General features: G+C 51.5%; 1 protein-coding gene across 10 annotated transcripts in view; it reads left to right on the top strand.

Annotated features, from left to right (window-relative positions):
- The window catches only part of PRKAG2 (protein kinase AMP-activated non-catalytic subunit gamma 2), a 320,167-nt gene that overhangs the window by 125,773 nt on the left and 168,136 nt on the right, over window positions 1-26,258 (top strand). For 4 of the 10 annotated variants that reach the window (XM_034965290.3, XM_055115544.2, XM_034965289.3 and 1 more), the window contains exon 1: window positions 12,350-14,686. The exons of the other annotated variants lie outside the window; for them this stretch is intronic. In XM_034965290.3, the coding sequence (XP_034821181.1) occupies window positions 14,593-14,686 (94 nt within the window). In that variant the 5' untranslated portion in view covers window positions 12,350-14,592. Of the gene's footprint in view, window positions 1-12,349; window positions 14,687-26,258 lie in introns of those variants that run through there. 10 annotated transcript variants of the gene reach the window in all.

Here is a 26,258-nt window from a genome sequence, read left to right as displayed (position 1 = left end):
TATTCTGCATATCTCATGTAAACAGAACCCCATGACCTGCGGGCTTCTGCATGTGGCTTCTATCACTTAGCAGATTGTTTTGAAAGTTGATCTACTTTGTGGCATATATTGGAATTTCATTCCTTTTTATGCCTGAATAATATTCCATTGTAGAATAGACTCCATTCTGCTTACTCAGTCATCCACTGGTGGCCATTTGGGTTGTTTCCACCTTTTGTGAATAGAGCTGCCATCAACGTTCATGTACAAGTTGTTGGAACACCTGTTTGCAGTTCTCTTGGGTATATACCTAGGACTGCAGGTTCTGGGTCATATGGTCATTTTGTGTTTAACTTGTTGAGGAATGTTTTCCACAGTGCAGTGTTTTACATTCCCATCAGCAATGTATGAAGGTTCCAGTTTCTCCATATCCTTGCCAACGGTTCAGTTCTTTTTTTTTTTTTTTTTTTTGAGATGGAGTCTTGCTGTGTCACCCAAGCTGGAATGCAGTGGCACCATCTCGGCTCACTACAACCTCTGCTTCCCAGGTTCAAGCAATTCTCCTGCCTCAGCCTCCCGAGTAGCTGGGACTATGAGCATGTGCCACCATGCCCAGCTAATTTTTGTATGTTTGGTGGAGACGGGATTTCACCATGTTGGCCAGGCTGGTCTCAAACTCCTGACCTCACGTGATCCGCCCCCCTCGGCCTCCCAAAGTGCTGAGATGACAGGCATGAGCCACCATGCCCGACCCAGTTCTTTTCCTTTTTTTTTTTTCAGTGTGGTTGTCCTAGAGGAAGTGAAGTGGTCTACCATTGCTGTTTTGATGTGCAGCTCCCTAGTGAAGTTTAGCATCTTTTCTTGTACCTTTTGGCCACCTGTGTGTCTTCTTTGGGGAAATATTTAATCAAGGCAGCTGCTCATTTTTTTAATTGGATTGTCTTTTTGTTGTAGAGTTGTAGTTCTTTATGTATTCTGGATACTAGACACTTATCAGATATACGACTTGCAAATATTTTCTCCTTTTCTGTGAGCTGCCTTTTCACTCTCTTATTATTGTCCTCTGATGCACAAAAATGTTTCATAACAGCAGAGTTTTGATGACCAATGTCACCTTCATGTGCTGCTTCTCTGTACCTGGCCCATGTAGACACTGAACGCTTACTGAAATGGAGGAAGCAGAGAGAGTGAGGGAGGTGGATACCAGGGACTACAGTTCACTGATTCAAAGAAATGGGACATCAGGATAGGCTGATGGACGGGGGACTGTCTCATTGCCCCTCCAGGTGTCTGCTTGCTACAATGTGAAAGGCTGACTCAGGGTCTAACTATCCCTTTAAAGCTTCTAGAGAGGAGAGAGAAAAGATGGCAAATTCTCCGTAGCCTCCTTTTCTGAGTTTGATCTTTGGATGGATGGTTAATCCAGTTCTCTTGCTTAACCACATCTCTTCTGCTTTGCAGTGAGCACAGTTTCTTTTGAGCATCTCCTCTCTGGAGACATCTGGCCCGTGGGCCTCTATGAGGAAAACCGTCAGCCTCTTCCTCACCCTCGGAGGCTCCAAAACACCCAGGCCAGCCCCATGTTGCCTAAAGCCCAGAAAACCGTGTTTTAAAATTTTGGCGAATGATTAGCAAATTCTCTCACTGTCGTCACTGGGGGCAGGTTGGGTGAAAGTGCCCAGCTCATCTCTCTGGCTGCGGGCGGGGCGGGGCGAAGGCCAGGTGGCACGGCACGGATGTTCTTTCCTCCTTGCCGCTGCTGATGACGGAGTTTCGCAACCTTTTTTATTTTTATTTTAGCTTTTGCCAAAGGGAGTTTTTGAGAATGTACCTTGCTGATTTTTGTCTGCTATAGATACTTATCACCATTTACCAGATTTTTTTGTTCAATTTTCTCCCCTTTACATTTTAATTTTCAGTGAAGTAGTTCAATCGCATGGTTAAAAAAACCAAACATTCCAAAACAATTTATATTGAAAAGCAGTAGTTCCCACCCTCCTCAACCAAACCCCAAAAGAAGCCTTTAAAAATCATATGTCTCGTCAACTATTTTATGATTTATCAGTGTTAAACCTTGTATGTTGACGTCCTATTAAAGTGGAGGGGCAGATAATTCAATGTCCCACCCCACACCTTCCCAGTTTTCCCTCTGCTCTCTTTTAAAAAAATCAATCTTTTGAAAATTACCCCCTAAAATGCCTTTCTGACTTTTTTCTGATAACCTCTGTGAAATTTTAATAAAACAGATATACTATCTATTGTTTACATTGTTACATATACTAGCTATTGTTTACTTAAACTGTAAGTATAGCTGCTCCTTGTATATAAGAAGTAAGATTTTTGGCTGGTTACAGTGACTCACGCCTGTAATCCCAGCACTTAGGGAGGCCGAGGTGGGCGGATCACTTGAGTCCAAGAGTTTGAGACCAGTCTGGGCAACGTGGTGAAACCCCATCTCTACAAAAACTACAAAAATTAGCCAGGCGTGGTGGCACGTGCCTGTAGTACCAGCTACTAGGGAGGCTGATGTGGGAGGATTGCTGAGCCTGGGAGGTGGCAGTTACAGTGAACTGAGATTGTGCCACAGCACTCAACCCCGGGCAATAGAGTGAGACCTTGTCCCCCCCCACCCCAAAAAAAAGTAAGTTTTTTTGCCCCCTCCAAGAGGTGATTTTCACCCCCTTCCCCCCATTGAAAGTGATGCTGTAAACAGAAAAGAATTTGAGGTGAGTGATGTCCGTGAGTGTAGTAACATCTGACATTTAGGATAAAGCCAATCTGAAAGAGTGAACAATCAAGTGGTAGAATGGCTTTTGTTTTTTGTTTTGTTTTGTTTTCGTTTTGTATCTTGCCAGTCTCAAGGAATGAACCAGCCGCGTGAGTTAACTTTCTAGATATCTGGAACTTAAGCCATCAAGTACCGCAGCATACATCTTTTTTAAGTGTCAGATGCATTACATACTTTACAGTTTTTTTGTTTGTTTGGTTGGTTGGTTTTTTTCTGAGACGGAATCTCTCTCTATCGCCCAGGCTGGAGTGCAGTGGCGCAATCTCGGCTCACTACAAACCCCGCCTTCCAGGTTCAAGCCATTCTCCTGCCTCAGCCTCCTGAGTAACTGGGATTACAGGCACCCGCCACCACGCCCGGCTAATTTTTGTATTTTTAGTAGAGACGGAGTTTCGCCATGTTGGCCAGGCTGGTCTCGAACTCCTGACCCCAGGTGATCCACCCACCTCGGCCTCCCAAAGTGCTGAGATTACTGGCGAGAGCCAACAGTTTTCTTATTCAAAAGATACCAAGTACTATAATTTCACTCTTTATAGATGAGTCAGGTTCTTGCTAGATCACCCTATATGCGTCAACACATCCAGCAGTAGCCACTGAGTTATGAGAACAAACTTCTGTTTGATGCAGGACGTCTGTGCCCTCTGCCCGAGTTCTGCTCACCCTCTCTGTCTCCTTCCTTGTGCCACTACCTGCTCTGTGGCAGCCCATGTTCCTGCCTTGAATGGCACCTACCCTCTCCCCCGCCCCATCACAATTTGCTGCTAATAAAGTTTTCTTAGTATGTGTGGTTAAAAAGAGTCCATTGTTACTGAGAAAATCTCTTCGTTCCTCATTTAAGACATGAAATGCTGGGGCTTTGAGCACTGGGCTGATGAGCAGGGCTTTGTCCAATTCCTTCTGATTTATCTGCTGAGATCCAAAGCAGGGTCTGCCAAGGCAGGGAGCTCCTGTTGCAAGTCCAAGTGCTGCCTGGCCAGGCCAGAATCGTGGAGCCCAGCGCTCTCTCCCCAGGCTCCGGCCACAGCCTCTGAATTCTCAGCATGGTGCCCAGCAGCCGTCCCAGGAGCGGCCACTGGAGCAGGCGGCCTTCAGTCCTCACCCAGGCTTTCCGCAGCTGTTCACGCGAGGTCCTTTCGGGCACCTTGCGCCTGAGCTAGTGGAGCTCCTGAGAGGCTGCTTTCAGGGACAGAGAATGGCCATGTCCTCTGTTTGTGAAATGCTCTGCAGCTTACAGGATATTTTTGCTATTCTGCCTTATTTAATCACCTTGAAACCCTGTAAAATGGTCTCTCTTATGGGAGAAATGTGGAAGAATAAACTAAATGGCTCAGAATTGCATGCCAATGGGTGAACCTGTGTTGCTTTAAGGTTCTCTGACCTAAGTGTTTTAAACCTTTCTACCTGTTACCTTGTTTTCAAATATATTTCACTATAAGAAGAAAGAGATCTGAGGCAAACTTCAGCTCAGCCCTCATAATCTAAGCTAGGAGCTTCTTAAGGAGTGACGTGCAGGAGGAGGTGGATTGCTCTGTGACCAGCCCAGGTCCAGACACTGGAAATCCTGCCCCATTACCTAGAAGTGAGAGACCACAGGCCAAACTGGCTTTCCGCTGAGTCCGGGAGTTAACCGGGTCCTTCTCCAAGGCTTCGGTGCATTCCCAGCTCACTTCAGCACTTGTAAGAGAATTAAATCACTTAAAGAGAATTAAACAGAAAACCCAAATGGCTGGCCTGCAGAGTTTCAGAATCTGGTTTTCAGAAGCCATTGCTTGGTGGCCCCCGTTGAGCCCAGGGCTCAGCTTCTGCGCCACGGAGCAGCTGGAATCGGCAGGTTCTTGCCGATGGAGCCCTCAGAGCTCTTGGCCTGGTGTGCTCTTGGACACTGAGGACTGCAGGGTTGCCAGGCACCACGAGAAGGGACTGAAAAGGGCCCCACCGAGCCCTCCATGGGGGAATGCGATGCCCCTTCCAGATTTTAAGGAGATCCAGGGATTTCTTACTTTTTGGGTGCTGCATTTCGGCATGCTAAAAATAATTATTGCTATTGTTTTTCACCTTTTTAGTACTTCTCTGTGTTTTTAAAATCAAGATGCCCCTGTTGTCTCTGCCAATTCTCAGTGGCCTTAGATATCGCTGGTGTGAGTGGAGCTGTGTGAGCTGAGGTGGTTTGTCTCTGCCAAAAAAATCACCCTCTTGTCACTCAGAGACTCAGGCTCCAGTTCCTGTGGTCACCACGAGGCTGTGCATGACCATGAGTGTGTCGGGCTGACGTGGAACAGAGGCATGGGGGCTTGAGTCAGGGCAGAGGGTGCTCCGCAGAGGTGCCGGCTCATAAACACCTCCTGGGGCAGGGCGTGGAGGCCCCAGTGAGGCGACGTGGCGATCTCAGAGTCAAGTGCAGCAGTGACCTTTAGAACTTTCCATGAAATATGACACAGTATTTTGCAACCGGCAGGAGAGCTCTAGCAAATATGTGCTAAGGCGTGTTGCTGCGCCCCAGCGCGAAGGGGACCTGTGCCCTCTTGCATGATGAGATGTGGTTTGGAACGCAGCCGTGCAGGGGACTGGGTGCTTTGCAGGTATGGCCTCGTGATCCGCAAAGGTTCAGGATGAGCGGGAAGTTTTTGAGCGGTGCATCCTCACCTGCTTCTGCAGCCGTCCACCCATGGAGCAGAGGCAGCCTGGCTCATGACGGCCCCCTGATGAGGAACCAGCAGAGCCAGCGTCGACCCCCACAATCCCACAAGCTGCCCACGGATCCTGGGCAAATCACTGAGCACCTCTGAACTTCTGGGTTTTTAAAAAATGTTATTTCTTGAACTGAATAGTCATGGCTGGCCTCCCTACCACACAGCATGGTTGAGAAGAATGTAGGAAACTGCTGTGGGCAAAGTCTCCCAGCTCTGTACAGCCGCAGGGTGTGGGTGACTAGGGTTCCCCCTGCCCTGCTCTGCTGGTGGATCTCTCGGTCGGCCGGGCTGATTCTGCCTGCGCGGTGCTCCCAGGCCTTACCAGCCCTGCCCTGGGAAGCCCCAGTCTCATGAATGAATGGAGGCGCATGGAGGGAGGATGGTTACACGGAGTCTCAGTGACTTTTCTCTCATATGGGTCCCCAGTGACAGCTTCAAGGAGACTATTTACAGCTTCACATAACATGCAAAGTGGCTTCGATGAGGCGGAAAGCTTGGGGTCTTTTCAAAAATTTGGTTTTGATATAATTGGAAGTCCAGAGATAGGGTGGGCTTCAAGGGGCTTGATCCTGTAGGTATTCACAGGCTACCTGGAGTAGGAGGCAGCTCGGCCTGATGACGCCCTCGGCTCTCAGATGCCCACTGCAGGGGTGGAGTGGGGTGGGGGACAAGTGGAGGCTGGGCACCAACCATGGTGTCTACAACGGAGACCCAGAGTCCCATTCACCAGGCGATAAGGCTGGGGTGGGGCTCCAACCTGCAGCCTGGACTAGCACCACGTTAGTGGGACAACATGTGCCACATGTCCTGGCACTTCCCCGATGCCGTGGGAACGTGGCCCCGGGGCACCGGCTGGGAACCTCCAGCAATTAAAGGGTTTACTCGCATGTTTTGGGTCACCGGAGTCTGGGGGTGGGGGTTACATATCAGAGCCACAGGAGTGCCATTGTGTCTCTTGTGGAAGGGTGGTCGCCTTCGCGCCACTTATCCTCATGTGCAGGAAGCAGGGGTGACCGTGCTCCATTCACGAGCCCATCTGCAGTTCCCCTGACCTCTCCTTCCTCACCTCTCTCGCCCCCAGCTCTGCTGTGTAGTGCACAGTCTGGCTGTGGAATGTTTTGCAGCATCCAGATGTGGGGGGGCTGGCACACCTGGTAAAATCCAAGTATTAGAGTGAACGGGACCCAGTGCCATGGCCTCCCGCAGCCCAGCCCTGGCTGGCCAAGCCTGGAGCCCTGCCGAGGGCAGAGGAGCGGTCAGCACAGCCTCCCTGGCTCCAGAACAGCCACAAAAGCGTCCTCCAGGAACAGGACATGCTGCTCCCAGGGATGCCGAGCATGGAGCAGCAGCTGGCTTGCTGTTCCCTGACCCATCATTGCTGCTCCTGAGTCACCTGGAGGAACTCAGTAATCACTCCTTTTCTTTCTTCTGCGGGTGAGATACCGGTCATCGGGGAGCTTTCAGTCTAGCTGGGGAGAAAATTGAACCAAAAGCCAGAAAACAATGAAGCACGCTAACAGTATGAAATGCCTTGTGGTAGTATTCTTCCACACTGTTTTATTTTTCGAGTTGTCAAAGGTAGGTTTGTAGTCAGAAATCTAAAAGAACAGCCACCAGAAGACACACGTAAAGAACACACGTTGAATGAGCTGAGCTCTGATTTCACTCCTTCCCAGATCTTATAAACCTAGTGTCAGAATGGTGACCTGGAAGCCTTGGCCACACAGCACGGGGCACTGCTAAGAGATAAAGGCATCTGCCACCCGAGTTACCTGGTCCCGTGCCAGGCTTTGGGTTGCAGCACCAACCAGGGGTGTGAGTTTTAAACTGTGATCCAAAAAGGCCCTGGCCCTTTAAAAATACATTAGAAAATACGGTTCCTATTTGGGAGCCATTCTTTCCTTCCTTTTTCAGCCCCTCCCTTTAAAAAAGAATTCTGAGTGTGAAAAGCATTCTGTTAGAAGGAACTCTGAGCAGGGTCACAGCTGTGGCAGGGAGTTTCCCCTCTATTCATGTGGGATCATCGACTGGCGGAAACAGAAGAGGGGAAGGTTTGGTGTCCCCATCCGCCTGTGAGTGGTCAACTTTCCCCTGCCCACATATGCTGAAGAAGGGTCCTCAGCCCCTGCCCTGCAATGGGAAGGCGCCATCTCTCCCAGCGCATCAGCGTTCATCTCTAATCGTGGGATCCAAAGCTTTGTCCCTCATGTAAGGAATTTCAGGCATGTGTGAGTCAAACAGAAAGACCCCAGCAGTGAGGAGTTTTTTGTGCCCCACCTCTGTGCTCAGCCACCTAGAAGTGGCCTCGGGGAGGAAGCAGCCGGCTTTGTGCTTCCAGAGTATGGTGTACCCACAAGGCAGGTCAGCTTGTTGTAGCCTCCTGACTCGTCTGGTCTGTGTTGCGAGATGGCTTTAATGCAAATAAGGACTTTTTATTTTATTTTATTTTATTTTTTTGTGAGATGTAATCTTGCTCTGTTGCACAGGCTGGAGTGCAGTGGCACAATCTCGGTTCACTGCAACTTCCACCTCCCGGGTTCAAGTGATTCTCCTGCCTCAGCCTCTCGAGTAGCGGGGACTACAGGTGTGCACCATCACGCCCAGCTAATTTTTGTATTTTTGGTAGAGACGGGGTTTCACCATGTTGGCCAGGATGGTCTCGATCTCTTGACCTTGATCCACCCGCCTCAGCCTCCCAAAGTGCTGGGATTACAGGCGTGAGCCACAGTCAGGATTTTTAAACATGCTTCTTCTTTTGCCTTTAAATTTCCCAGCCTAAAATGAAAAATCAGGATGTAGAGAGAAATTCTTTTCCAAATCCCTTCAGTCCACAGCGGTCCTCTGGAGTCCTATGGGATTCAGGCTAGGGTGTTGAATGGCTGCTGAATTTTCCTGTGCACATGGATGAGAAAGTATGGTATGGTGGAAGGATGTGAATTTGGGAATCGGGTCCACATGAGGGGACAAGTCCATCTTCTCTCAACTTACCAGCTGTGCCATCCCAGTCAAACTACTTCTCTGACCCTCAGTTATTCAATTTCAATGAAATGTTAATTATACCTGCCCTGCTCATGTGTGGGAAGGATGAAATAAAATAATAACTGTAAGGTGACCAGCACCCCAGCTGGCATATGGTAGGCATTCAGTAAATGGGAGTTATTATGTTACAAATAAAATATGGTTCTTAGAGGACAGGAATTTCTCCGAATTATTTGTAGCACCTCATCCCTTCAATCAACAACTGCCCTGCACGCTTACTAGAGGTTTAATAACTACCTGTTGAATGAATGACCATTTAAACTCAAGCACGGAAACATCAGGCCTGCCTAAGTTGCTGGTTATTTTCCACACAAATTTCAATACATTTACCTCAGTCACTAAACTTTGAAATGTTCTTTTTTTTTTTTTTTGAGACAGAGTTTTGCTTTTGTTGCCCAGGCTGGAGTGCAATGGCATGATCTCGGCTCATCGCAACCTCTGCCTCCTGGTTCAAGCGATTCTCCTGCCTCAGCCTCCCTAATAGCTGGGGTTACAGGCATGCACCACCATGCCCAGCTAATTTTATTTTTAGTAGAGATGGGGTTTCACCATGTTGGTCAGGCTGGTCTTGAACTCCCGACCTCAGGTGATCCACCTGCCTCGGCCTCCCAAAATGCTGGGATTATAGGCGTGAGCCACTGCGCCCGGCCTTGAAATGTTCTTTCTGTCCGTTGTATTATGTAGTGTAAGAATAGTACACTGGCTGAAACAAAACCTTTTCATTTTCCTTTTAATCAAATCTGCCTCTTTCTTATTGGGATACTTGTTCAGGTCTTTTCCTAAAGATGTTTTGCTTTGTTACTTTTATTTTATTTTGTTTTATTTTATTTTTTGAGACAGGGTCTCACTCTGTTGCCCAGGCTGATGTGCAGTGGCAGGATCATGGCTCACTAGAGCCTGGACCTCCCTGGCTCAAGCAATCCTCCCGCCTCAGCCTCCCAAAGTGCTGGGATTACAGGTGTGAGCCACCGCACCAGGTGTTATTTTATTTTTAAATTGAGAAAACAATTTTTGTTAGAAGCTGATTTTTAAAAAGAAAAAAAGACATCTAAACATGAAACTCCTAAACTTACCTACTTCCAGAATTTAATCACAGTTAAGTTTGGGCTACCATATTTAACAGCAGAAATAATCCATCAGTATATCAGGGGACCTAGCTGGCGGTAGATTTCATGGCTTGTTTGGGAAGGCTGGGGTCCCCTCCCAGGCATTGATTTGGCCTGGCCTGGGTTCCCCCCTCTTCTTCACACCCTCCAACCCTGAAGGCCCATCTCAAGTTCCTCTTCTCCGGGCAGGGCCACACAGGCCTTCTCCTCTCCTTCCTTTGTGCTGACGACACTTGCAGCCACGGCTCACATACTCACGGCTTTTTCATGCAGTTAGCATTGTTTATCTTTGTCTCCAGCTCATTTGCAAAGTCACTGAGAGCAAGACCTATTTTGTGTGTTCATTCATGCATCCTTGCTACAAGTATCTGATCCCCGTATCTATCAGTCAGTCCCAGCAGGAGAAAGGAGGCACACTGAACTTTTTGGATCACTGGAGGAGAATTGAATAAAGACACTACTTTCAAAGGTGTGGGCAGGCTGCCAGGAACCCCTAGGACTGGTGCAGTAACTCGGGTTCGTATCAGCAGGGCTGCTGCCACTGCTGTGCCTGAAGGATGAAGGAGAGGGTCCCTGACCCAAGACAGAGGTCTGAGGGAGGGTTTCTCTGAGAGGAGCTGAATTCTTCCCTTGGGAGATGACACAGCAAGGCCAGAGCAACCCTGCAGGGATGTAGGGAGCTATGAAAGCCTCAACTCCTCCCTCCTTCGGGCGTCTGCTGTGCCCGCTGTTGGCTGCAGCTAACCAGCAGCCCGGGAGGAGGAGCCTGGCCAGGTAGTCCCTCCAGTCGGCTCCATCAGGGAGCAGGGGCAGCTGGAGGGACCGCAGGCATTCAGGGTGACTGTCCGGTGCCTCCCAAAGCAGGTGCCTTGCTGTAGGCTTGGGAGATCCTCACAACGGGTGAGGCCTGGGCCCCTACCTTTTTGGGGTTCCCAGTCTTCTCTGTGGTAAGGGCGACATTCACATATAGAATAGAAGAGCTAAAATCTTTCAAAGGGGAGAAAAGTCCCCTCTTTGGGGAGTGATGAGGGAGGGCTCACTTGGGGGAAGGCACGGTCTCTGAATTGGGCCGTAAGGGTTTCATGGGGTTTCAGCAGGCAGAGCTGAAAACCACGGGCTTAGGAAGCAGGGCAAATGGTGTAAGCGAAAGCAGGTAGGTTAGAAAATTCCAGCCAGGTGTGGTGGCTCATACCTGTAATCCCAGCATGTTGGGAGGCCAAGGCGGGTGGATCACTTGAAGCCAGGAGTTCGAGACCAGCCTGGGCAACATGACGAAACCCCCGTCTCTACGAAAAATACAAAAATTACCTGGGTGTGGTGGTGTGCACCTGTAGTCCCAGCCACTTGTGAGGCTGAGGTGGGAGGATCATTTGAGCCCAGGAGGCAGAGGCTGCAGTGAGCTGAGATTGTGCCATTGCACTCCAGCCTGGGCAACAAGAGCGAAACTCTGTCTCAATAAATAAAAATAAATAAATAAATAAATAAATAAAGGCTGGGTCATGCCTTATAGGACTCCCTGACCTTACAACATTCAGCACAGCACCAAGTAGACAGTTGTTACTCAGTCAATTTGGTAGAAATTGCATGAGAAAAGTTGAGACCATAGTTTCTTGATCGGCTAAGCAATGGTATGACTATGAGGTCATTCTAGACAGAGATGGGCCAGGTCCCCTAGGCAGGAAGGGCACACTTACACATCTTTAATAGGTCAGGTCTGATCACGTGAGCAGTTGCTCTACCAGTCGATGGGATCTGAAATGCTAGAACCAGCTCCAGCCACACCGGAGCCATGCCAGGGCCGAGCAGGCTTCTTGGGAGCTGGTGTGTGTCCCCTGCAGATGGAGGCTACCGAGACCAGCTCAGCTGGGGAGACCCAAACCCGGTTGGCTTCTGTGGATGGAGGCTCCATGGGAGTGGCAGATCTGGGGTGGGAGCTGAGCTTCCAGGGTTTCATCTCACGGGGATAGAATGGAAGACTTCCCTTGGCCCTCCTTCCTGTTGCCCTAGCCTGGAGCCATCTTTATCTCATCAGGCATCTGCAGTGACTGGGCCAATAACTCCAGTGGTACTAGAGGAATTAAAGACACACACACAGAAATATAGAGGTGTGAAGTGGGAAATCAGGGGTCTCACAGCCTTCAGAGCTGAGAGCCCCAACAGAGATTTACCCACATATTTATTAACAGCAAACCAATAATTAGCATTGTTTCTATAGTTATTAAATTAACTAAAAGCATCCCTTAAGGGAAACAAAGGGATGGGCCGAATTAAAGGAATAGGTTGGGCTAGTTAACTGCAGCAGGAGCATGTCCTTAAAGCACAGATCGCTCATGCTATTGTTTGTGGCTTAAGAATGCCTTTAAGTGGTTTTCCGCCCTGGGCAGGCCAGGTGTTCCTTGCCCTCATTTCCGTAAACCCACAACCTTCCAGCTTGCGCGTTAGGGCCATTATGAACATGTCACAGTGCTGCAGAGATTTTGTTTATGGCCAGTTTTGGGGCCAGTTTATGGCCAGATTTTGGGGGGCTTGCTCCCAACGGAGGCCCCATGGCAGTGGCAGATCTGGGCATCTCTGGCTTCTGTGGATGGAGGCCCCATGGGAATGGCAGGTCTGGGCATCTCTGGCTTCTGTGGATGGAGGCCCCATGGGAGTGGCAGATCTGGGCATCTCTGGCTTCTGTGGATGGAGGCCCCATGGGAGTGGCAGATCTGGGCATCTCTGGCTTCTGTGGATGGAGGCCCCGTGGGAGTGGCAGATCTGGGCATCTCTGGCTTCTGTGGATGGAGGCCCCATGGGAATGGCAGGTCTGGGCATCTCTGGCTTCTGTGGATGGAGGCCCCGTGGGAGTGGCAGGTCTGGGCATCTCTGGCTTCTGTGGATGGAGGCCCCGTGGGAGTGGCAGATCTGGGCATCTCTGGCTTCTGTGGATGGAGGCCCCGTGGGAGTGGCAGATCTGGGCATCTCTGGCTTCTGTGGATGGAGGCCCCGTGGGAGTGGCAGATCTGGGCATCTCTGGCTTCTGTGGATGGAGGCCCCGTGGGAGTGGCAGATCTGGGCATCTCTGGCTTCTGTGGATGGAGGCCCCATGGGAATGGCAGATCTGGGGTGGGAGCTGAGCTTACAGGGTTTCATCTCATGGGGATAGAATGGAAGACTTCCCTTGCCCTCCTTCCTGTTGCCCGAGCCTGGAGCCATCTTTATCTCATCAGGCATCTGCAGTGACTGGGCCAACAACTCCAGTGGCACTGAGCTCTGTAAATGAAAGAGGTGAGAGAAAAGGCATGAAAAGCAGCCCGACCCAAGTTGGGAGGCTGGACCTGTGGTTCCTGAGGAGGCCTGGGCTCCAGTGGCGAGCTGCTGGGGCGCTTCCACCCCACACTCCATCCCCTTGTTTTCGGGTGAGCCATAGATAATAACAATTCCGCTGAAGAAACTGATGGCGTTGCAGTTTTGGGAGGTTATCCCACCCTAGTGGGCGGCCAGAAGAACCCAGGCTACTAATCTTTAGCTCGGGGGTTATTTAACTGGTCTGACATAGTCTCCTCCTCATGTGCATAGTCATTTGAGAAGAATCAATTACCATGAGAGGTTCAGACTGTTGGAACTAGGCTAAATCTCTCTCTTTTTTTTTAAATAGAGATGGGGGTCTCACTGTGTTGCCCTGGCTGGTCTTGAACTCCTAGGCTCAAGCCATCCTCCCACCTCAGCCTCCCAAAGTGCTGAGATTACAGGCGTGAGCCACCGTGCCTGGCCCTAGACTAAATTCTAAAACGACCTGGTCTTGTCTTAGTTCACTAAGGGGGAAACTGAGGTTCAGAAATGGGAAGTAACTTTCTGATGGTCACAAAGCTGGTTAGTAGCAAAGCAGGTAACTTTAGTGAGGCTATCAGCCAAAAAGTCAAGGATTTTTTTTCTATCTTTTGCTTCCAAAGTTTGTTTTATTAGTTGCAAAACATATACAAATTATAAATGTTTTAGGTTTTACTTGATCAGCGGTTTGGCTTAGGAGTCAAGGAGATTAGAACTCCAGTCCTGGTTCTACCATTGGCGACAGGATCTTGGGGAAGTCACCTCCCTGTCCTGAGCCTGTTTCCCCATCTGTCATAGAAGGGAGTTGGACTAGATCTCTCTAAAATCTCTTCCAGCTCTGTCATGCTGCAATTCTCAGCAAGTGCAGAGCTCAAATTACGCATTTGCCGAAGACCTTCCGTTAAATTCCAGTGGGGGAGCCGTATCCCTCCTTGAAGACGGCATTGCTGCTTTCATTGAGTGGAACCGTGAGCCAGGGTAGATTCAGCAATTTCCAGCCCAGGGACTTGTGTGGCTTCTCCACCCGGCAGCAGCCGGAGCCTTCTGACCCCGTGGGGCCCTGGAACCCATGAATCAAAATAGTTGTGTGATGTCATGTCACAATGGGAATGTGCTCTGGCCAATTGGTGCCAAGAATTGTCTGCCCAGGGTGGTTTCCTTTTACAGTCTGTTTAAAGAGACATCATGCACGGCTGCACATGACTTGCAGGCTTGTGCCTCCTTTGCCTATCTGGTCTTCCCTCCTTTTTTTTTAATTTTAAGGAGAAAAAAAAAAAAAAAAAAAAAAAAAGCCCTGGAGAGTATCAGTGAGCAGCTGACCTTAACTACATCAACAAATCCCCTGCGAAGTTCTGTTTGCGCTTCCGGCAGCTTCTTGCTACTTAAGGACAGCCGGGCTGACGCTCCAGCTGCTGTGGCCGGAGGTGCAGCCCCGTCAGGACGGCTCCACTCCCTGGCGCCTCACAGACTCTGGGGCTGCGGTGAGGTCGCCCTGAAGACCCCCTGGTGAGGACGCTTGAACCCGGGCTGTCACCTGAGCACAGGCTGCCACTCTGAGCTTTTGGGGCGCCCTGTGCCCGTCGGGCTGATGCTCCTCTGGCTCCCGGCCACCTGGGGCTGACACCGGTTCTGTGGGTCCTGATATGTTCACCTGTCGCCACTCCTGTGGCCACAGCTACCCATGAAGCGCTTTGGCAGCCTCAGGAGCAACAAGAAACACAAGGACCAAAATCGAAGCACGGAGAGGCGCCAGTCGGAGCCTCATGGCCTTTTCGGTAGGACTCTGCCCATTCCCGAGCCCCTGGTGGTCTGTCCTTGGGAGGGAACCCCACGGCGTGTGTGCACACCCTCCTAAGCAGTAGCTGTTTCCAGCCACTCTCTTCCAACTGGGGTATAACATCAGGCGGTGGTTAGAGGAATACGTGGGAAGTGTTTCCTTGCTGATGGCAGTGCTGCTGTGGGGAGCCGCCTGACAATACTCTTTCTGAAGCTGTTTCCTTTCTTGCCCCACCTGGCCCAGGGAGGCTAGTGATGGATTGGATTGTCATTCATTTATGCAAAAACTATGGCTCGGGGGAAAAGTAAGAGTGGATGGGCACTGTTGTTTTCAGCTGTTAAAAATGAAACGTGCAGTTTAGAGGAAACTATTGGAGGTCAGGAAGAGAGAGGTCTTCTTCCCAGGTTCCGTAGCGGAGTAATCTGACAGATCGTGGGCTAATGTGGGAGGGGAAACACCTGCCTAATTTGTGCCCCGTGAGGAGAAGCTTGCATTGTGGTCTCCCTGGTCTCTGGCAACTTCTGCAGCTCCTCCATGTACAGGAGGATGGGGTCAGGGCAAGTGGAACAGGTGGTGAAGCATCTGTGGTTCAGTATTTTCAAGGACCTGCAGACTTGGAGTGGGTTTTGCCCTTGTCTGTCTGCAGCCACACAGGTCGATTCCAAAGCTTTCTTAGCTCCACACCTGGTTAAGACCTGCCCACTCAAAATTAGATGTCAGATTTCATTTATTAAGAATCAGAGGCTGGGCGTGGTGGCTCATGCCTGTAATCCCAGCACTTTGGGAGACCGAAACAGGCGGATCACCTGAGGTCAGGAGTTCGAGACCAGCCTGGCCAACATGGTGAAACCCTGTCTCTACTAAAAATACAAAAAATTAGCTGGGCGTGGTGGCATGCGCATATAGTCCCAGCTACTCGGGAGGCTAAGACAGGAGAATCGCTTGAACCCAGGAGGCAGAGGTTGCAATGAGCCCAGGTCACACCACTGCACTTCAGCCTGGGCGACAGAGCAAGACTCTGCCTCAAAAAAAAAAAAAAAAAAAAAAAAGAATCAGATTTAGGCTGGGCCTATAATCCCAGGACTTTGGGAGGCCAAGGAGGAAGGATCACTTGAACCCAGGAGTTTGAGACAAGCCTGGGCAACATAATGAGACCTTCTCTCTACAAAAAAATTTAAAAATTAGCCGAGCATGGTGGCACATGCCTGTAGTCCCAGCTACTCAGGAGGCTGAGATGGGAGGCTCCCTTGAGCCCAGGAGGTCAAGGCTGCAGTTAGTTGTGATCGGGCCACTACACTCCAGCCTGGGTGAGAAAGCTAGACCCTATCTAAAAAAACAAATCAGAGTCAGCGCATTACCAGCGTTACTGCTTGCATGGCATAGGTTATTCCTGAAGAGCCCAATGCAAGATGGAACAGCAGGACCCCTACCCCAGTGCTGTTATTTATCAGCTCAGTTTCACCAGGGCTGGGGAGACACAGCCCAGGGGATGAGTAAAGATGAGGAGCCTGGGGGGTGCATGAAGCCATGTCCCCTGACTGGAATGTGATGTGTTAAGTGGAAAAATATTGTCATTATGTGTAACAGGGAGGTGACTTTGGCAAAATGTCTGAACTGTAAATGAAAACTGGAAGAGCAGAAAAAGAAAAAGGTAAATCTAAAATCTGCCTGTATTTCTTGCTATATCCGCTTCGGGCAGCTCTCCTGGAAGCATCTGTAGGCTCAGATTGTGCTGAGTCCTCGGGGGAGAGCAGGTGAAGGAGACAGCAGTCCTTGAACCCAGAGAGTGTTCAATCTTGTGAAGAAGAAAGCCCCGTAAAGAGAACTAGAGAGCGGCGTCTAATCGAGTAGAGTTCCAGCTACTCAGGAGGCTAAGGTTGGGGGATCACTTGTAGGTGAATGTAGGCCAGGTGCGGTGGCTCAAGCCTGCATTCCCAGCACTTTGGGAGGTTGAGGTGGGAGGATTGCTTGAGCCAAGGAGTTCGAGACCAGCCTGGGCAACATCATGAGACCCCCTCTCTACAAAAAAATAAAAAATTAGCCAGGCATGGTGGTGCACACCCATGGTCCCAGCTACTCAGAAAGCTGAAGTGGGAAGATCGCTTGAGCCTGGGAGGGGAGGCTGCAGTGATCTCTGATCACATCATTGTACTCCAGCCTGGGGGTCAGAGCAAGACCTTCAAAAAAAAAAAAAAAGAAAAAAAAATGGTGACTCTGCACGGGAATAGGACGCCCAGCCCTGAGCAGGGAGAGGAGGGATGGAATCCTAGACGGGAGACTCACTGACATGGTCTAAAAAGATGACTTTTATTTAAGTAATAAAGTAATAAACACTTATCTACTGTAGAATTAAACCAGAACCTATTATTAACTAAAAATCTGGTTTTGCTAATGGGGATGGACAGGCCCATTATTAAGAGCCTATTATGTGCCAGACAGTGGCTTCCCCCCTTATGTTTAACGGTTGGCTGTCATCCTGTCTCCTACGCTTCTGAGATCAAAAACAATGTTTACATCTCAACCAAGTTTTGTAAGAGCCTGGATGCAGATGCAAGCTCTGACCACAGGGTCAAGAAAATCGGAGGTCCCTCCAGAGCCTTCCTCTGGAATTTGGGAAACAGCAAGAGGCCATAGCCCCTGCTCAGGCTAAGGCTCCTCTTAGTGGGCTGGAGCCCAGGGACCTGGGTTGATAGTATGTCTGACTTTGGTTAGTGTGTCAGTGAGAAGAGCCAAGAGCTAGGCTGGGTGGGAGGCGGGAGCCCTGTGCCCCACAGACAGTGTTGGGCATGGATACACTGAGTGAGGAAAAACAGTCCAAGAGTGTTGACCAAGCCCTCCCTCCCAAGCCTGTGCCTGTCTAAACCTTACCCATTTCTCAAGACCCAGCTGAACGATCACTGTCTAGAAAACCACCCTGAGGGCCGGGCACAGTGGCTCACACCTGTAATCCCAGCACTTCAGGAGGCTGAGGCAGGTGGATCACCTGAGGTCAGGAGTTTGAGACCAGCCTGGTCAACATGATGAAACCTCGTCTCTACTAAAAATGCAAAAATTGGCCGGGGGTGTTGGCAGGTGCCTGTAATCCCAGCTGCTCGGGAGGCTGAGACAGGAGAATTGCTGAAACCCGGGAGGAGGAGGTTGCAGTGAGCCAAGATTATGCCATTGCACTCTAGCCTGGGTGACAACAGTGAGACTCCGTCTCAAAGAAAAACCACCCTGGGTGCCTTTTCTGTGATCTGGCTGCTTGTGAATAGGGGCGGTATCTCAGGAGCACGGTCTGTAGCTCTAACCCTAGGTCTTGTAGCATCGCAGGTTCTCCATAAAAACCGCTGGCTCTGTGATAGCTGGAAAACGTTCCAGCCCAGGGTTGCTCCCTGTTCTCCAGGAAGGATTGGTTCAGGGTTTTGTGTTTTAAATTGCCTCTCAGCAACGCCCTCTCCTTCATACAGTTATTCCCGGAGATAGAATCTCAGGGCTGGGTTCGGTGGCTCATGCCTGTCATCCTAGCACTTTGGGAGGCGGAGGTACGTGGCTCGTTTGAGTCCAGGAGTTTGGGACCAGCCTGGACAATGTGGTAAAACCCCATCTCTATGAAAAATACAACAATTAGCCAGGCCTGGTGGTGCATGTCGGTAGTCCCAGCTAATTGGAAGGCTGAGTTGGGAGGATTGCTTAAGCCTGGGGAGGTCAAGGCTGCAATGAGCCGTGACCATGCCACTGCACTCCAGCCTGGGTGACAGAACTAGACCCTGTCTCAAAAAAAAAAAAAAAAAAAAAAAAAAGCCAGGTGCTGTGACTCATGCCTGTGATCCAACACTTTGGTAGGTTGAGGCAGGTAGAGGAGTGCTTGAGCCCAGGAGTTTGAGACCAACTTGGGCAACATGGCAAAACTCCTTCTCTACAAAAAATAGTTAGTTGGGTGTGGTTGTGTGCACCTGTAGTCCCAGCTACTGGGGAGGCTAAGGTGGGAGGATCACTTGAGCCCACAAGGCAGAGGTTGAAGTGAGCCAAGATTATACCACTGCACTCCAGCCTGGGAGACAGAGTGAGACACTGTCTCAAAAAACAAACAAAAATCTTAGATGAGGCCTCTTCTCCCTGGGAAAGCTTCTGTGAGGGTCATGAAATCCCTGTCTTTGACTTCTCCTCCCTCCTCTCCACAGGAAACCCACCTAGGCTGTTGGCACAGGTCCCTCCCATCCACTTGGTTTCCTCTGTGGCTGTGTCAGTCTTTTCCAGGAACCACGGGCTCCTCTGCCTTAACTCAGCATGGAGCTGCTTCCCCAGGGACAAGGTGCACACTGTTTATCTGGGGGCTTCCCTGCAGTTCCCCGGGTCAAGAGATACACACTCGCACACACATGTCATGTACCTGTGTGCACACACACACACAGCTCTCCCCACAGCCATCAAATCAAGGCCCCGCAGCCCCCGGAATCACCAGGTCCATTCGTAATTGCCGTGGATGGCATTTCCACTGGAAAGCCAGTGGCTGTCGCTGGAAATGTTCACCCGCCAGCCTTGTGACAGAGCCCCCTGGAAGCTCTGACTCAGGAGTGCTCAGCCCCTACCCCTCTCTGGCTGCAGAGCCAGGCAGGGAGGCCATGTCTGGCACAGAAGGGAAGCTCCCCACCTCTCCAGCTTTCAGGCTCCAGGCGCTAGACAAGTGACGAGCTTGGCTAAGCCTTTCTTTCGGCCTCTTTGGCAAAGAGAAATCCAGATTATGTCGACAAAGGGTATGTGGCAACAATAATAAAAATGTAGAGGGAAGATTAGGAAAGGATTATGCTAATCAGATCAAAGAGCAATGACTGTAGTAGCACTTTCACCCTCTGCAATTACAGGGCAGTAATTAAATAAAAACCATTTAGCGTCTTAAGGGCTCATTTCTGAGGCCAGCACTGGAGCCAGGAGTCCAAGGGGTGTGTCAGGAAGCTGGTGTTTCATCCTTGTGTGCCCAGGGTCCCAGTAAGACCGGAGACCACATCCTCTGAGGACGCTTGGCCCTTATACCCACCTCCCCTTCCATGAGCCCACACCGCATGACTGTGCAACGGCTTCTTGCCCAGAACGCCAGCATCCTTCTTGGCCCATGAACATTCAGGTCACCCCAATACTGCGTGCCATGGCTCTCCTGCCCTTGGCTGAGTATGGCCCTGTGGGGACCATCTTGTGCTCTTCACTTCAGCAGAGGGATAGGGCTGAGAAGTCAAGCCTGTGGTCTCTCCCGCCCCCATCCAGCCCCCCTGCTCCTCCTCATCCCTCATAGTCCTCACACTGCCTCTGGCGCCCATCTGCTGGCCTGGCTGCTGGTATCACTATTGGTTTTGCCCTGAAATTTCCCAATATATATGTTTGCCTTTTTCCAATAGAAATTTTCTTTTTATTTTACTTTTTAAATTTGTTTTTAAAAAGAGACAGGGTTTCCCTATGTTGCCCAGGGTGGTCTCGACCTCCTGGGCTCAAGCGATCCTCCACGTTGGCTTCCCAAAGTGCTAGGATGACAGATGTGAGCCACCACACCTGGCCAGAAATTTTCGAAAGAATACAGAAGTAGGGAGAATAGTATAACAGCATCTGTCTTCCAGGGTTAACAATGACAGGTTCTGTCATTCTCACCTGCATCCTCAGGGTCTTTGTGCCGGCCTCTGTTCCCACACTAGGGACAGCAGTGAGTGAGAGATGCATGCACCCTCGGGGCCATACGGCCTGGTGAGGGTGGGTAGATGAATGAGGGGATTTTAATTGTGGTCAGATGTACATAATACAAATTTACCATCTTCACCATTTCACGTATGCATTCCCATTATTGTGTAGGCATTACCACCTGCCATTTCCTCCATCACTCACAGCTGAAACTGTCTCTTCTAAGCCCTAACTCCCCACTCCCCTGACCCCAGCCCCTGGCAAACACCATTCTACTTTCTACGAATGTGATAACTCCAGGGACCTCCTAGAAATAGAATCACGTAGTGTTTGTCCTTTTGCGTCTGCCTTGTTTCGATGGCAAACGTATTTTCATCACCAGGTCAGGTGGTGGTGACGCCGTGGAGGCAGGGCGAGGGGTCGGTTCAGTGGGTGATGGGGAGAGGGCTGTGTGGATGCCTGTGCTCAGACCCTTCTGAGAGCTGGAGAGGCCAGGCCCCAGGAGGGAGCCTGCGGTGTGTTCTAGGGACTCCGAGAGGCCTGCGGGGCTGGACGGCAGCAGGCAGAGCCACAGGAGCCGGTCTCTGGCAGGTAGGAGATGAGGCTGAGGCTGGGCACAGCAGCCAGTGTATGCCCCTCTTGTGGACCGTGGGAGGGCTCTGGATCACACCTGCTTGAGATGAAGGCCCTCGGGGGTCTTGAGCACCGATGGGCTAAGGACTGGGCCTGCCCAAGTGGAGTGGGGACAGAGCTGGGGCTGAGCCCACTATTAAGAGCCTATTATGTGCCAGAGAGCTGGGGCTGAGGCTGTCCCTCCCCCTACCCCTCTGGCTCCAAGGCCCTCCCCGGCCCCCACCCACCTCTCCTTTTGCCAGTTCCCACCCAAAACCGTCCAGCCCTGGTGCCCATTGTTCTGCTGGATGTGTCCAAACAGAAGACTCCTAGGGGTGCAGCATCCTTGTTCGTGAGGATGGGTCTTTGGGGGATTTCGGACACTGTAGCCAGTGAGTAGAAGCATTTGGGATGATGGGACAGTGTTCACACAATTTGAGAACTCTCCACTCCCAGCCGTGGATTTGGTGAGGCCCGCCCGCCACCCCCTGTCCGCCCCACTCTCATCCATGCCTGGAAAAGCTCATAACCCATCTGCCTGTTCTCCCTATGTCACTGTCACCAAGCGCTGCCTGGTGGAACCCTGGACAAGTGGCCCAGCTCTCCCAGAGGTGCTGCTCCCCGAGGACTCCCGGAGTCACTCAGCAGGCCAGGCGGCTGTCACCTCACAGGGTGGCAGGGTAGCAAAGCAGCTCTGGTGTGTGTCCTTGGATGTCACGGTCAAGTGCCCCTTTCCCTTTTCTGACCCCATCCCAGTCACCCAGAGCTGCTGCTCTAAGTCAGGAAGACTAAATCCCCATGAACAGGTGAGCATCGCCTGTGGACAGGGCTGTGCGCTGGTGGGGTGTCAGCGAGGTGCGTGCTCTCCCAGGGGCGCTCATCAGGGCTGTGAGAGGTGAGCTGTCATGACAGTGGCGTGGCTCTGGGAGCAGCCGCCCTCTGGAGAGCCCGGGTTCCCAGCAGAGAAGCTGGACACTGGACAAACAATTCCAGGACTGCAGCGTCTGAAAGTGTCTGAAGACGAAAGGGAAAGATTTCAGAGCCTGAAGGGGTAAATAATGAAGCAGGGAGAAAGGAGATTCAAAAGGGGGTGTATTTTTAAAATAGTGACTCTGGACGGTGACAGAGAAGCCACCACAGCTTGGTGACCTGGGGTTGGGGCCGCAGACTGGCTGGGTGCTGGCCAGCCCCTGCTGCTCTGTCACCCCCATCCTGTGAGACAGGACCTCACTCAGGGCATGTGCGTGGGCCCAGGGAGCCTTGGCACCCAAGGATGGTCACCCGGGGTTCCAACTTCCAGATGAGAGTGAGCACTTGGTACATTCAGAGAGCAAGATGAATTCTGCCCTGCGGTAATAATTTGTCTTTTAGTGATTGAGAAGAAAAAATAGGCAAAGTCCAGGTGCTCTCAGCATAAATCAACATGAACGTTCCCTGAGGGCCAAGGCAGTCTCTGGTGCTGCTGTGTGTTCTTGGGGCCCTGGGGACTGCTGGCCTCCAGGTGTCTCATGACAGTGGTGCTGGTTGGGGTGCAAGTCCCCAGGAGGTGGCGTCTCCCCTCCCGGTCAGGCCCCTGGTCAAACACTCTGCTGGGCCTGGAGGGATCCACGGAGGACGCCCCCGGAGCTGAGCAGCACAGTGGCCTCTGGAAAGCAGGCTGCTGGGGGAGTGTCCGGGCGTCCGCCCCAGGGCCCCGAGGCTAAGAGCATGACTGCGGGAGGAGGAAGGTGGGGCTCAAAGCAGACCCAGGAGGAAGTTTTGATGACTCACATCACTAAGATGCTTGGCTGGGCCCCACTTTTGGCTGGAAGAGATGACACATCAGCTAATGCTAGTGAGTTCATCAATGAACAGCACCTGAACGCTGACCCGGCTGCCCTGCGCCTCCCAGGGGATACAGGGCCTGAAGGCCCCTCCTCCCTCCCTCCCTCCTTCTCACTCCTGGGCCTGGCCAGCCCTGTTTTGATCACAGAACAGCTAAGGCTGATGGAAAGGGAGTGGCTGCAGTCTGGAGTGACCTCTGAGCAGCTGTGGCCAGTGACCCTGAGGAGGGATGTCCAGTTGGCAGCACAGAAAAAAGGAGCAAACCCCTGCGTCTCCAGGCAGGCACCCGTGGGCCAGGCATCCCCGAGGTGCGCCAGCCTGCAGGGTGATCAGCCTCAGCTTCCTAGCCCTTCCAGAGTCCCTGCCCAGGGGCACCCCAGCTCTGGTCTCCTGCTGCCCCAGCCTGCCTTCCTCCCCACGGGGCTCCCGTGGCTGCTGGTGGCTCACCTGGGGTCCTCCCCACCTCGATGGCTGGATGCCTCTGCCCCTGCACTCATTACAGCCTGGAGGGGCGTAGGGCCCTGCCTCCTCCTGAAGGTCCCAGTCCCCCACAGGCAGGTCTGCCTCAAAGCCCACCAACACCAAATACCATTGAGTATCGGTTTTGTTTTGTTTTTTTTTTTTTTTTTTGAGACTGAGTTTTGCTCTCGTTGCCCAGGCTGGAGTGCAATGACGCAATCTTGGCTCACTGTAATCTCCGCCTGCTGGGTTCAAGAGATTCTCCTACCTCAGCTTCCTGAGTAGGTGGGATTACAGGCACATACCACCATGCCCAGCTAATTTTGTATTTTTAGTAGAGGCGGGGTTTCACCATGTTGGTCAGACTGGTCTTGAATTCCTGACCTCAGGTGATCCTCCCGCCTTGGCCTCCCAAAGCGCTGGGATTACAGGCGTGAGCCACCGCGCCCAGCCAGTATCACCTTTTTGATACTTGACTAACAATGCTGTGCTAACTTCTAAAAATGTTTAAGGCAAAGTTTGCTAAAGTGTAAGCATATGGAGAAGAGCACAGATCATAGATGACGAATTTGCACAAACTGAACACCCTTGTGTAGCCAGCACCCCAGAAGCTCCCCACACTCTCTCCCAGCTACTTCCCCTCAAGATTGGCATCGTCTGGTTTTGAATTTACATGATTTTTTTTTGGTCTGGCTTCTTTCACTTGCACTTTGTGAGATGCAGCCGTGCCTGCGTGCGGCGTTGAAGTTCATCAACTCCATTTCATTGCTGCAGAACCCTCCGCTGTCTGCCCAGACAACGACTCCTGCGTCCGTCCAGTTGTTAATGGACACCGTGGTTTCCAGTCGGGGCTGTGACAGAGTGCTCTCATGGGCACTCTTGTGTGTTGGTGTGCCTTTCTGTTGGACTCGTACTAAGATTACTGGTAGTAGGGTACGCACGCAGCCATAGTAAATAATGTGGCATCAGCTCTGTGTGTGTGTGTGTGTGTGTGTGTGTGTGTGTGTGTGTGTGTGTGTGTGTCCTGCCTCCCTGGTGATTCTGTAAGCAGGTGCTGTGTCTTCAATTCCCCAGGCTTCCTAACCTGGCGCCCTGCATGCCAGCTCTCTTCTGCCACCATCCGGCTCTGCACACATGCAGGTGCTTTGCCTCACCTGGTAGTTGAGGCTCAGCATGCATTTCTGCTGAAGCCCTCGGTTCCTCTGATGGGCAGTCCCCAGCGCCCCATATCCTGAGCTGCTTCCCCACTAGCAGGACTTAGATGCTGCCTGTGAAGGACACACCATGAAGATAGCAGGTGGGACCCCTGTGGAGAGGGAGCTCCATCTCTGAGGCTGCCTGCTTCCTCGGGCTCAGCCTTGGGATTTATTCATGACTGGGAACTGTAGCAGGACCTGGTTTGTAACCACCAGCTGTCGCTATAGCAACTCCTTATACCAGCCTCTACACTAAAAATAGATCACCTTCATCCCTAGGATAGAAAAATCAAAGAAAATCAAAGTGGGGGAGGGCCCAACCTGCTCAGCCACCGGGATTTCGAGGTGCAGTGACATATCTCCTCTCGGCCTCTTTCTTCTCCCACCAGTGGCAGAAAGGGCACAGGCAGGGTGCAGACCAGCCCCTGTGCAGCCCTGGGGGCCCGGGGTGCTGAGGTCTTCCCCACACTTCAAGTCTTATCTGTCTTCTCGTGTCTGGTGTGAACTGTCTGTATATAATTAAATACAAATTATAAATAATTGTATGTTTGCCTAGGTTTTATTTGGTTTCTTGATATTAGCTCTTCTGTGGAGTGGTAAAGTGCTACCACACCCAGCCTGGCTCTTTTTTTTTTTTTTCTTCACTGTGGTAAATATGCATAACATAAAATTTACCAATGTACCCATCTTTAGGTATACAGCTCAGTAGCATTAAGTACACGCACGTGGCTGTGCAGCCATCCATCCATCTCCGGAACCCTTTTCATCCTGCAGCACTTAAACTCTGGCCCATCAACCCTGACTCCCCATGCTCCTCCCCAGCCCCTGGAGGCCACCCTTCTACTTCCTGTCTCTATGCATTGATGACTCCAGGGACCTCTCGTCAGCGGAATCAGACAGTATTTGTTTGTGACTGGCCTGTTTCCCTCAAGCATCATGTCCACACAGATGTCCTTCGTGTGTGTGTGTGGCGGGTGGCAGGATCCCCCTCTTTTTTAAGGCTGAGTAATATTCTGCTGTGCATGTGGACCACATTTTGTTCATCCGTCAATGGACACGTGGGTTGCTTCTCGCCTGCTCTTTGTATCATCACCCACGGTAGGGAGATCGCAGGCCCTTTGAGGCAGGGCGGACCTCGCTCCTGTCGGCCCGTGAAGGGGCAGGAGTACTCACGTCAGGCGCGGTGAAAGGGGTCGATGCATCCCACAGGCCAGGGTTTGGAGGCCTCTCCTGGACTCACGGCCACAGTGGCAGCCTCCTTGGGCACCGAGGAGGAGTTGGGACGCACTGAGCAGCCCCGCCACGCCCCGGGTCCCCACTGTCAGAGTTTCTGAAGGTAGAAGTCTAGGCTCGGGGGGTGCTTTCTGGTGCCGGTGCCACCCTCTGTTCCACTGTCACTCCCGAGGCCTCTGCAAGTCGGCACTTGGAGCCCTAGCAGGAGAGAGCGCGGCATGGAGAGCCACATTTGTGGGGCGGGCAAGCGGCTGCTCCGGCTAGGGAGTGTGCAAGCTCTGGAATCCCAGCACGGCCTGCGCAGGGGCTGAGAGCACAGGGTCCTTTGAAAAGAGGGAAGCAAGGGTGTCCAAAGCCCGGGAAGTGCCGGGAGGGAGCACCTGGGAGGGCAACGACGGGACCTGGAGACAGAAGTGAGCCAGCACCAGCTCTACCCTCCAAGGGCCCGCGCAGGAGTTCCCATCCTAGGGTTCTGAGCAGCATGGCCTGTGGGAACCTCCCTGCCTTGGGAAGTCACCAGTCACCCCCTTCCTCAGGAGGGGAGGACGGGAGCAGGTGCAACCTCTGAGGGACAGCAGGGCCGACAGACTCTCTGTGGAG

The sequence above is a fragment of the Pan paniscus genome, chromosome 6 (genome assembly GCF_029289425.2).
Source record: "Pan paniscus chromosome 6, NHGRI_mPanPan1-v2.0_pri, whole genome shotgun sequence".
NCBI lineage: Eukaryota > Metazoa > Chordata > Mammalia > Primates > Hominidae > Pan > Pan paniscus.
This window is presented reverse-complemented; position numbering and strand designations above follow the sequence as displayed.